General features: G+C 37.4%; 1 protein-coding gene across 1 annotated transcript; it reads left to right on the top strand.

Annotated features, from left to right (window-relative positions):
* Nucleotides 1-438: 438 nt before the first annotated feature.
* GNG11 (G protein subunit gamma 11) lies at nt 439-5,188 on the top strand. Its single transcript, XM_033088036.1, has 2 exons — nt 439-978; nt 4,759-5,188. The coding sequence occupies exons 1-2, from the start codon at nt 883-885 to the stop codon at nt 4,882-4,884; spliced, it is 222 nt and encodes a 73-aa protein (XP_032943927.1). The 5' UTR covers nt 439-882; the 3' UTR covers nt 4,885-5,188.
* The last annotated feature ends 7,721 nt before the right edge of the window (nt 5,189-12,909 follow it).

Here is a 12,909-nt window from a genome sequence, read left to right as displayed (position 1 = left end):
TACAAAATACCCCCTGAAGAAAGAATACACACTATGCTGGTGACGATGCAGAAAATTGTTAAATGTCAGAAAATGGCCCTGCACGTTGTAAATGCTACTTACATCCCCATCCCCCTTTTATTCCAAAATGTTTAAGTCCTTCCGAGGTGTTGAACACACTGGATGGATAGACATCAACAGATGTGGTGGGTGTTTCTGAGATCACAGCTCAGTTTCATTTTCCTCTTGGGACTTGTCTTAAGTGTCCACAGTTCCCACAATAAACATGTATGTAACTGGGGGAAAGTTAAGTGCTGTATATTTTTGAAACTCTTGGAGAGGTGAAGGGCCGCTATTTCCTGCCGTGTAGTGTCCTCCTTTTTTTGCTTCACAAACAAAACCCGGATATGACTTGGGAACGAAAAAAAAAAAAAAGGAACAAAAAGTAAAGCTTTTGTTGTTTCACCAGGAAAGGGGGCTAGCACAACCCCAAACCTTGGGCCCCAGCCCAGGCTGGTGCCCCGCGGGCGTGGCTGGGACGGGGGCCAGGTCCCGGGCCAGCATCCCCGCTGGAGATCCCGCAGCGCGAAGCTTTTCAAGATCCTTAGGCTGCCTTTTAAACTGAACCCTCCCTAGGACAGGCCTCCTGGGGTTGTGGGGACCTGAGAGAGAGACCAGGGCTTTTAAGATCCCGGGTCGCTGGGCAGGGCTGGCGTGAGGGCACCGCCCGGAGGCAGCTGAGCCCTCTGGGCTCTGGGGACCAGCGCGCGGGGAGGCGGGCCCGTCCTGAGCGGGTGGGCGCGGTGCGCAGGCACCGCAGTTATTTTGGGACGCGCCCTGGTTGCAAGCACTTCCAGCCGCTCCACTTACAGCACTGTCCCCGGGCCCAGTTCTGGGGCGAGGATGCCGGCCCTTCACATCGAAGATTTGCCAGAAAAGGAGAAACTGAAGATGGAAGTTGAGCAACTTCGCAAAGAAGTGAAGTTGCAGAGACAACAGGTAAGTTGCCTGTCTCAGAATATTTCCTTCTCTGAAATGAACCAGGGTCGGCTTTTCCTGGTAAAGTAGTTTTTTGTTTTTGTTTTGTTTTTTTTTGCAGCTTCTCTTGAAATAGGGCTTCTTCCTGAAGTGGTTCTTGGGAACTGCCAGTTGATATGGGGGAATCACGGGGAGTACAGGAGAAAGCAGGGATCCGATGAGTAATGTAAAGCCAGATGTCCGAACATGTGAGGAACCTAGAGTGGCGAAAACAGACAAGGAATTTTGCCTACTGTTATAGACAGTTGGTTTTAAAAAAAACAAAAACCTCAAGCTGTAGAAAAAGGACAGATGGTTACTTAGTTCCTTGATTTTTTTCATTATGGGAAAGAATGGTATTTGAAAGGTTTTTCTAAAATCACAATGCAAAGTCTTGAAATACCTAGTTTTCAGTTCCACCAGGGCTCTCCAAAGGTGTGCTGTGAACAGTCCGTGGCTCAGAAGCAAACATTACAATGTCTATCTTTATTTGTAAAGTTCATCCCGTTATAATTTCCAGTTTATGTTTTATAAGTATACTTAGTGAACTAATACAGCAGTATCTGTATTTACTTATAAATAATTAGACATATACTGAGGTGCATATGAAAATTCTTTTTAGTGATCCTGATGAAAAACTGTATAGACCTCCAAACTGGATTACAAATTCAGTGAAAATATATGCCTGTGTTTGGAAGTCTCCATTGAAATTTGTTGGAGATTTTATAATTTTTTACTTCAATTTCTTACTGTTAATAGGGGCCTTTATTTCTTCCTTTTTCCCCTTCAATCAGGTAACCTGTAGTCCAGGAAAAGGGTTTTGGATAGATATCTTTTTTAAGGGAAAAGATCTCATCCTTTCTCCCCACTAAGAAAAATTTAAACTGACTTTATTTCTCTATGGTTTAATGCTAAAAAAAAAAGATTAAGAAAAACAACAGCTATGAAGCAGGTATGGTAAATATGCTCACTTACCTTCCTACTCTAGTGATAATAAATCCATTCATGACCAAGAGTCTTGTTATTCAAGATGTACATTTTGAGTGATATTGGAAGATGCCAGCTTTTCTGAGTTTTCCTCTTTACACATTTCTTTTCTCAAGTTTAACCTTTCACTTCCAAATATGCCTACTCTTCCTAGATTTTGTAGTACAAAGTCCTTTCTATCCATGTTGAGACTTTTTGTAGCTTTAAAAATTCTGCTATGTTTAAAGGAAAAAAAAAAAAAAACAAAGTTAAGAGACCCACGAATAGGCTTGTTTCTTGAAACTTTTAAGGGACCCATCCAGTTTCGAGGTCCTGTGGGTGGCAAAGGCCACAGTACAGCATGTGCTGGCCACTTAGTTTTTCACACAATTAATCTTAGAGGTTACATGTTAAACAGTTGCATATATAGAAATGAAGCATTTGTGTGCAAAGTTAGAGAATCTTAATATCTGGTATCATTATGCAGAAGTTATAGGGGAAAGAAGAGAAAAGTGTCTTCTGGTTACTTAAGACTTCAAATTAGAAATTGGACAGGACCTAGATGCAGCTGACTGTGTGGAAATTAAAGAATCATTCATAGCAGGTCCTCCCTGCCAGCTCCCAACCTCTACGTCTAGGGCACATCCTGCTAGATTTTCTTTCCAACTTCAGAAACTCCAAGTGTACATGCCAGAGGGAGGGAAATGTTTAGGGATAGCCTTAGGGGATAGAGAGAGGGGCATCAAAGTCCTAATAATAATATTCAAACATATTTTATTATGTTTGAATGATAGAGTATTAGTGCGAGACAAACACTGTGGCTCTTAGAGATCATTTAACTCTCTTACATTTAAGGATTTAAAAAACCTGAATTCCAAGCATCTAACTAGCTCCTCATTTAAGACCCCAGAGATAATGATAGGGCAGTTACTAAAACACATGTCTTCTGATACCCAGTCTGTTATTTGGTCAATCAACTGTTCTTGTCTGAGTTGTGTGCTCTGCTCAGCCCAAGGACACAAAATTCACAGGCTGAACTCTGGCTGCAGCTAATTAGTGTTCAAACATACCCTCTTCATCACGGAAGGAAATGCATCAGAGAAGTGCTGATTCTTTTTGGAGGTTGCAGATCTTTTTGGAAACCCAACAAGGAAGCCTCTTTAAGAACAGATACAATTTAGGGGAACTTGAATCTTATCCGTAAGTTTCTCTGGGGCCACAGACCCCAAGTTATGGATACTTGCATGGTCACTTCTGAAAATTCACTTAAAGTGCACACACTGTGAATGTCAACAAGAATGGAGAGATTGGTACTTGAAAAGATTTTATTTTGCCACATTTGAAGCCAGCTAACTCCAGGACCTCATTTGAAATTTCAGATCAGTGGCCTCCACACTGGTGTGCGGTCTTTGTGGTATGGGAGTAAAATATTAAAAGTTCTATTTTGGGTTGGTTTTAAATCTCATTTAAAAAATAATTTCCAGCTTCCGTTTTATAATTATGCATGATGTATTAACACAATAGTATCTGTACTTATTTATAAGTAAATAATTATATACATTTTGGGATATACATGCAAACATGTTTTAGTGGTCACCCATTTAATCACAGTTTGAAGATTCTTAACTGAGATTATAAATTCAGTGGTAACGTTTGCCTCATTTTAAGAGGTGTCTATTGGAATTTGGTGGAGCTTCTATAAGTTTTACTTCTAATTTCTTACTACTGTGTTTCCCCAAAAATAAGACCTAGCCAGCCCATCAGCTCTAATGCGTCTTTCAGAGCAAAAATTAATATGACCCCGTATTTATTATGTAATATTATATTATATTATATTACCCGGTCTTATATTATATATGGCCTGGTATTATATTATAGTATAGTATAGTATAGTATAGTATAGTATATTATACCCGGTCTTACATTAAAATAAGACTGGGTCTTATATTAATTTTTGCACCAAAAGGCGCAGCTGATGGTCTGGCTAGGTCTTATTTTCAGCAAAACACGGTAGTAATATGCAGGCCTTAATGAATACACAAATTGTTTTTTATTTTTTTCTTCCCTTGTTAGTCCTTTTTCTTTTACATACTCTTGCAAACTCTCTCTTAAGAATAGACTTTTTGAAGAAGCTATTTAATTCTTTCTCCACTGCACACAAAGTTTAAAAGGACTATATACACACACTAGACTCTCACTCAGTTTACCATAATAAACCTCAGATAAGTCTTTTATTAGGATCATTGCCCTCCAGCAACTAACAGGAAGGAATTCTGAGCAGAGACACAGAATCAGACGATTGGGCAACTTCAGCCTTTCAGAGTCAGACTTTCTCCAATGCTTCTGTGTATTTGTGAAACTGCAGAACATGGCACACACCCATAGTAAGTGAGAATTTTGGCAGGATGCACCCCAAAAACATTTGGGAATTTATTATTGCACCTGTTCATTAGCATGGAAAATTGAAAGCAGGGTATGTTTTAGTTCTTCAACTATTGTGGACACGTCATAACTGTTTTAGCAGAGGAAGGAAATCCTATGAAGCACAGTGGAAAGAAATTACTGGGGATGACCTATTTAATACAGTGACTTTCAAACTTTTTGACCTTGACCATAGTAAGAAATATATTTTACATAGATTGTATCATTCACTATATTATACATGCACGCTAAAATTTTTATTCTCTTCTATTTTATTTTCTAAAATGCTGGTTGTACCCAATTATATTAATGTCACTGAAAGGTAGTGCCAAAGTTTGAACAGTTCTGACCTAATTCTTTCTTTTTTTCCGTAAGGTGTCTAAATGTTCTGAAGAAATAAAGAACTACATTGAAGAACGTTCTGGAGAGGATCCTCTGGTGAAAGGAATTCCAGAAGACAAGAATCCCTTTAAAGAAAAAGGCAGCTGCATTATTTCTTAATAACTCTGGGGAGAAACTTCATCCTCAGTGGAAGAACTAGCTTGTTTTAGTTTTCGAAAATAAAACCAACATGCCTTTTAAAGAAAGAAGAACTAAATTTAAAGGGGACTTTCTTAAGCACTTATATAGATACTGTTTTGTATAAAAGCTATGTGCTTCTCATCTTCGCTCACTACCCACCCTTTTAAGAGGGCAGAGAATATCAAATGTACAGTTATGGAAATAAGGACATTACTTGTGCATGACTCACCTCTTTCAGTATATTGCTTGATGCCTCAAATAAAGTTGTATCTCCGGAAAATGAGTGTTGGCGATTTAAGAATGCTTCTTCTTCTTTTTTTTTTTTTCTTACATTCACTTTTACATTTCTCCCCATAACCTTTTGGGTGTTTGGGACATGTATCAAAAGATTAGGTGGTTTGATAGATCGGGTCTCCAATCCAGCTCTCTGCTTCAAACCTCTCAGGGTTTACGGGGCTGAACTGAGTTCTGACTCCTGGAATGTTTTCGACCTAATGTTATTAGGAAACTAAGTGAGTAGAATCCCTAATGTTGACAAGAGCAAGATTATCTGAGTCCAGGAACCAGGCCACGCTGTGTCTACATTAGCACTTCTCCGGTTTATCATCACACAGATCTTGTTCAAAGTGTTGCTGCCATAGTACCTTGGGAAAGAGAGGGGGTTGGAGACCAGGAGGAGAACCCTTGGGCCAGCTAGGTATGTTAGCCATCAGGGACTTGCACCTCTAACAGAATCTCCAGGTCTTCGACGTGGTGACACTCTAGTTCAATGGCATTGGCACAGACACTTGGCTCTGCACTCACTTCTGCCAGCCCTTTTCTATTTTCTTTTCCAAAATTTTTTTTAGATGGTTATTGTTTTATCTGTCTTTCAATTACAGTTGACATACAATATTATATTAGATTCAGGTGTATAACAGTGATTAGACATTTATATACCTTATGAAATAATCACCCTGATGGGTCTAGTACCCCCCTGACACCATACACAGTAATGACAATATTATTGACTGTATCCCCTATGCTGTGCTTTACATCTCCATGACTATCTTCATAATTGGCAATTCATACATCTTAATCCCTTTCATCTTTTTCACCCATCCCTTTAACCCCGCTCCCATCTGGGGACCATCAACATGTTCTCTGTATCTATGAGTTTGTTTCTGTTTCGTATCTTCGTTTATTTTGTTTTTCAGATTCCACATATAAGTGAAATCTTATGGTATTTGTCTTTCTCTGACTTATTTCACTTAGCAAAATGCTCTAGTTTTATCCATGTTGTCATAAATGCAAGCATGACTCTTTTCCTTCTCTCCAAAGGGACCAGTTAATCTTTTGTCCATTTCTAAAATTGGCTGGTTTTTCTGCTCATTAATTTGTAGGAATTTTTCATATATTCTGGCCATTCATCCTTTGTCTGGGATAGGAGTTGCAAATACCTTCTCCTCCTCCCTGGGGTAACTTTTCATAGCAGGATCACAGCTACAGCCATCTTAGCCCTCAGGCACAACACGCCAGAGTAAGTGGCCTGCTGGAATCCTTTGTAAAGGCACCTGCATCTTGGACCTCAAAGAAAGGGACCTTTCTTCCCTTCTTTTAGCATTTCCTAACCCGTCTTTCTCTGTTATTTTTGGATGCAATTGCTTCAGTTTTAAGCCAGAAGAAAGGCAAAGCCATTACAGGTTAGCTTCAGCTCAAATGGGCTTAGTTACTAACTCGCCCTGCAGAGTGTGGAACCAGAAGCCCAGGTGTCTTCTTGATTAGGTCTTTTCTCCTGCTTGGATGCGCAGGTGTATGTTATTAAGCCAGGGTACTGTAACCTCCAGCAGCTTCCCAAAGTATATCAGCACCCTCACTTCAAAATTCCTTTCCTTTCCGTTTCTGCAAAAGAACTGGTTACCCTGGCTTTTGAAAGAGCAGGTTACAACAAACCAAGAGCAGGGACTATTTCCTTCAGTTTCCTGCCTCGTTCTATGGGCTGACGTCAACTGGAATTACTGAGAGTCCAAGGATAATTTTAACCCAAAGCACGTTCTACTCCAAGGTAAGGTTTAAGGACAGTAAAGGTACGCATATTTTTTCCAACAACCGTAAAACAATTTGTATTTGGACTATGTTGCTACTATTAGTCATTTAACATTTAAGGTGGCATGGGATTTTTTAGTATCTTGGTACTTTTTTAAGTTTTACTTTAATGAGTGATTCCTTTTCTTTCAAGTCATAACATTTTCTTCTGTTGCACAAGAAAGCAAACATCCCTTCTGGTTTTTGTGAAAGCAGATTAAATTCTGTGCTTCCTTCATGGAGAGCCAAGTCAACACATTTATTCCCTAACTTCTTGAGAGTTGTAGATTACAAGGCTGTACCCTGAGTTCCTATTAGCCACATTCAGTTATCCATTAAAGTGCACCTCCAAGTAAGTCCTAGCTTTTTCTTTTCATGTACTTTCAACCATATATACCAAGTTAGTCAGCCCACTTTTGGTTATTCGTTAGTAAATATCCAACCTTGTAGATGTTCTACTCAGTGTAATTCTGCTCTTTTTTTCTCACTATGTCTCATCGTAGTAATTCAGCAAACCTTTAGAAATGTAATAAAAGCCTCTTGATTTTCTGCTACAAACTTATTAGCTTTCATTATGAAGAAAATGAAAAATAGGGCAACTATATATTTGGATATATGATTAAAGTGACCTTTAGTGGGAATTTGGTAAGTAGAATTTAAATCATGTGTTCAATTTCTTCCAATTATATATAGTAGTTGTGCAAACATTTTGTATCTGATTAGCTACTATGCTTTGTGTACTGAGACTTAGATTCTATGAACTCATATTAAATAAGCAAAATGGCTTTTCTACTTCTAGGCATAATTTACATTGCAAGCTCACTATTCTTGGTATTTTAAAAAAGTTTATTTTGTATGTTGGATGCAAACTGATATCTTATTATTGTCTAAATTTGCATTTCCTTCATTTCCTGTGTTTTTTACAGTCAGATTTTCAGGTACCTTTTGACCACCCTCATCGATTGGACCCATCCCGACTCCCCACCCCGGCAACCACCACTGTGTACCTATGAGTTTACTTTTCTTTTTTATTTTAGATTCCACATATAAGTAAGATCACACACAATATTTGTTTTTCTCTGTCTCACTTGACTTAACATAATGCCCTCAAGGTTCATTAATGTTGTTGCTGATGATAAGATTTCCTTTTTTTGTTTATAGCTGAATAATATTCCAGTGTGTGTGTATCTCTGTGTGTGTGTGTGTGCGCACGTCACATTTTATTTATCCATCAAGGGACACTTAGGTTGTTCCTGTTATCTTGGCAATTATAAATAATGCTACATTGAACATGGGAGTGCATATATCTTTTCTAAATTGTGTTTTCCTTTTCTTCTGATAAATACTCAGAAATGGAATTTCTGGGTCATATGGTAGTTCTAATCTTAATTTTTTGAGGAAACTCCATACTGTTTCTCATAGTATCTGCACCAACTTATGTTCCCAACAGTGCACAAGGGTTCCCTTTTCTCCAAATCCTCACCAATACTTGTTATTTCTTGTCTTTTTAATAATATCCATTCTGACAGGTATGAGGTGATTCTCATTGTGGTTTTGATTTGCATTTCCCTAATGATTAGTGATTTTGAGCACTTTTTATGTTATCTATTTTCATCTGCTTTTATTTGCTTAAAGAAACATTGGAAGGTTATAAAGGAAACTAATAAAAATTGCTACCTATTAGAGCCAGGAGGGAAAGAATGTGATTGAGAATTCTCATTGTATATTTTTCTATAAAGTTTTGATTTTGGACCCTATGAGTATATTATTTGGCTTAACAAGTAAAATTAATTTAAAAACAAAATAATAGAATCAAAATTTATATTGCTATATTTAGGCTTTGGAGAGTAAGTATATTTTAGTATTAATATTGATGTTCTTTGAATAAGAAATAAATTTCTGTAGTCAACATGATTTGACTGGTAGTATATTTTGATCTATTAAGCTTATCCTACCAAGTAGGACAAGGATATTGAGTCAATAACAGGTATAGTCCACGTTTTCCCCTCTGAGTCTTAGAAAGATGATAACCAAGGAGAAGTAAGCCCCTATTTCTAATATAACAGACTAGGAGAGCAGGGACTAATGAGAAGATATCTTTGATGTACTAGGAGGGGAGGGATGGTCACAGAAGGAAAGTGACGTGGGAGCCCACCTGTTAGATGAACCCTGATACCCGGCTCTGTGCACTGAGCTGAACTAACCAGGGAAGACCAGGATGTCATCAGCACCTTTTCCACCTCAGCTGCATTCTGTTTGAGGGGATGAATCCATAGACTATGAAAAAGGATTCACTGGTGTTGGGAGAATGTAGACACTCATTGATGCTATTCTTCCTTTTCCTTTTGTGTCAGACACACATTAAATAATGACCTCCTGTTCTAAACAATCCAAAACAAACAAACAAACAGAAAAACCCTGTTATTAAAGAGTGCATAATTTCATTAAACATGAAAATTGACCCCAAAGTTACCGTGCCAAAGTTACACTTCCAATGAAGGAAAAAGATCCTTGGAAAATTCAACAGTCATGAAAAATAATTCATGTCGACACATATATAAATATATGTATGCATTTGTTTATTCCACAACAAAAATATTTGGAGCTCCCTCTCTGTACTAGACACTGGTTTAGGCCTAAAGGATATAGTGTTGAATTAGAAAAAGTCCTTACTATCATGGAATTTACAGAAATTATAATTAATCAGATAGCAGTGGAAATTACAGAGTATACTATGCTGTATAAGTTAGGATAAATGGGGAAGTGTTTTTTGTCTTTTTTAATAATGATGTGATGGTGGCATGATAATAATGGTGATGATGATGATGATGATGGTAGCTTATACATATGAAGTGCTTAATGTTTGTTTGGCACTGGAGTAAGCTGTTTACATAGATTATGTTTTTTAATTCTCACAAGTACCCTATGTATCAGGTGAATAATTTACAGAAAGTCACGTAGCTAGTGTAATTAGCAACACGGAGTCTGTGCCTTAAACATTACATACTACTACCTCTCTTATAGAAGCCAACACATGCAGAGTGAAAAGAACTATTAGCTCAACAATTTTCTCAAGAGGCATTTGGCATAGGGATAGCCAGCTACTATAGCCTCAGAAATGTTTAGCCCTGGTACATGACATAGAGTTTTATAGCAGCTTATTTTAGTTGTTTTTATTTGTTTGTTGGTTGGTTGATTTTCTGTAATCACAGCCTAATATAACAATTTTAACCTACTCGAAGTGGGTGAATTTTGCTTTGTTAATAAAAATCATATCACGCTTCTAAATTATTATAACAGTGATGAACTCTAATTACATGTCAAATAGCTTTTGCTCATTTGCTGAATAACATAATCACTCAATTTAGTACCAGAATTTATCTGATAGAAGCTACATGAATGATGGTAGAGTGCCTAAAAGAAATAAATGAGACCCTGTAAGAACTTTCCTGAAAATACCAAAATTAATAAGTGGCAGGCAGTCAGCCCCAGAGAATTGCCTCTAGGTACTGAGCAATCTTTTCAAAGAGGTGATCAAACTCAGTTTCTATTAAACCTTGTAGGTTTTCTTTAATAAAGGTTGCCAGGAGCTTTTGCTTGTGTCATCTCAGCCTTTTCTTATAGCCAACCTGAGACAGATGATGTTAATAACCTACTTCACAGAGTTGGCTTGGGAATTAATGGGCCAGATTAGCCTAAGAATAGAGCTCCTTAAATCCATAAAAATTGTCATGTATTGACATTGATCAATATTTATAAGTAAACACCTTCAAATCTCTTTTGGAAGTAATCAGATTAAATATAAATACATAAAAACATGTATCTATTCTACAGAATGGGTGTATTCACTCAGACTTTCACAGCTGTTTGGTACTGTGTAGGGAGGAAGGAAAAGGAGTTGGTCTTGACTTACTGAATGTTTTGAAATAATATGAAAACCTGCATGTGTCTCAATCTAAGTGAAAAAGAATGAAGAGGAGAGAAACATTTAAACCTATATTAAATAATTTGAAAACATAATCTGAAAACTCTGATACATATTGATATAGTTCACTCATTATTTAAAACAGTTCAAAGTACACTGTTGCTAAGGGTTTCCTTTTTATAACTAAAGTTATGGGTTAATAAGGAACATCACAACATAGATGTGCATTCTCTTTAATCACCAATATCCAGACATCTTTTTTTTTTTGGTTTTAATTAGTCTTTGAAAGATTGTATGCAATTAGGTTTTCAGCTGATTCTTATTTATATATATATTATTTTAATATAAAAGCAGATGTTAGGTAGAATTAATATATATTAATATTTGGGGTTTTCAGTTGAGGCAGCGAGTAATTGAGATATTTAAAAACCATTTGTTTTAATTTGATTCGACAAATGAACTAATGGTCTATAAACATGACCGTCTATGGACAAGTTCCGCCAATATTTTCCCTGCATTCTAGGAACTGGTCGACACAAATGATAGTGACATTTATCAAGTCCATTAATTAAACCAATTTTATGTACAGAGGTAAGTGGATTAGGTATTTGAGAAAAGGAGGGATAATAAGTGAATGATTCAAGTAAGACTAGGACATTTTCTATCTTTTTTTCTGGGAACAATTCGTGAAAGGAGAGAGAGTAGCTTAAAAGAAGGAAAAGATTTGTGCAATATTAAACTAAGAGGGAGAAATTTAACTTATTCAGAGCAGCTTGACAGACCAAGAAAGTATTTATTAAATGCATATAACAATAGCAGAAGGAACCTATAGTTAATGGGGTATACTGTCTTTGGTAAAAAGTCTTTGAAATGTTTTTTCAACTATTGTGGGTAACATACTTAGAATAGTCAATGACTTAGCATAATGCATTTAGTATTGCTTATGAGTTTGCCAGTCAGTGTATTTGGGTCTGGTTCTATATTGATCTTGGCTGCTTTCACTGATTCGTCTGCAGTCCTCTGATGGTTCACTGGGTGTTGGCTAGGAGTTGGCTGGGGCAAAGTTGGTGACTAGGTTATATTTTTTCATCCTTTAACAGACTTGCCTAGACTTGTTCTCATAACATGGCAGGGTTCTAAGAAGAAAGTGGAAGCATAAAAGGTATCTTCAGGCCTAGAGAAATAGCTAGCACACCATCACTTTCACCGCATTCAATTGTGCAAAGCAATACACAAGAGTCAAAGGAAATAAAATAGATACCCCCTCTTGAGTGAGAGAGCTGCAAAGTCACATGGCAAAAGGCATAGATACAAAGAAAGGTGAAAAGTTGGGGACATTTTATAATCTATCTATCTCTTTGGATGAACATATTGATTTCAACCTTGGGCGATGGAAGCCAAAAGGAATAACCTGGGGATATGTGAGAAAAGAAGCTCTATTAGGATAAACCAGAAGATTCTGATGCTAACGGCTGACCATGGGGATGGTCAGAGCACCTACTCAGACAGTAATGCAAACAGGTGGGAGGGCTAAGATTAGAAATCTGCTGTGAGAAGAGAAGCATCAAAATGAATCTGAGAGTTTCAGTAACTTGACAAACACCCACAGCTAGCATGGCACAGCCAAACTGCACGTAGAAAAAAAGGAGCAACCTCGTGAAAATTAACTTTCTAACTCAGTTTATGGATACCTCAGTTTCTGGAAAACAGAAGACTGCAGGCTCTGATTGTGTCCTTATCACATCTTATAGAACAGAATGGATTCCTGAAACCGGGTGACCTCTTCACGCAGAGAACTCATTTTCATTAGAGCCAAACTCGGTGAAATCACAAGCTTTTATTTCTGTTCCCAACACTTGTCAGTCAATCTGGTGAGGATAAAGTCTATGATAAGTCAATCCTGCCAATATTTCAGAAGCTGATAATATTATGCAGCTCCCAGCTCACCTTATGGGGCAGCCGACATTTCTTGTCTTTTCTAATGTTCAGTCTTGATGGCTGGGATGAGGAAGATG

The sequence above is a fragment of the Rhinolophus ferrumequinum genome, chromosome 20, assembly GCF_004115265.2.
Source record: "Rhinolophus ferrumequinum isolate MPI-CBG mRhiFer1 chromosome 20, mRhiFer1_v1.p, whole genome shotgun sequence".
Lineage (NCBI taxonomy): Eukaryota > Metazoa > Chordata > Mammalia > Chiroptera > Rhinolophidae > Rhinolophus > Rhinolophus ferrumequinum.
Note: the sequence above shows the minus strand (reverse complement) of the source record. Positions and strands in the feature narration are given on the sequence as shown.

Bases quoted from the DNA above. Each gene is read 5' to 3' on its own strand.
- GNG11 (XM_033088036.1), top strand. From the start codon at position 883: ATGCCGGCCCTTCACATCGAAGATTTGCCAGAAAAGGAGAAACTGAAG. The intron at 979-4,758 runs GTAAGTTGCCTG...TTTTTCCGTAAG, and splicing joins TGAAGTTGCAGAGACAACAG to GTGTCTAAATGTTCTGAAGA.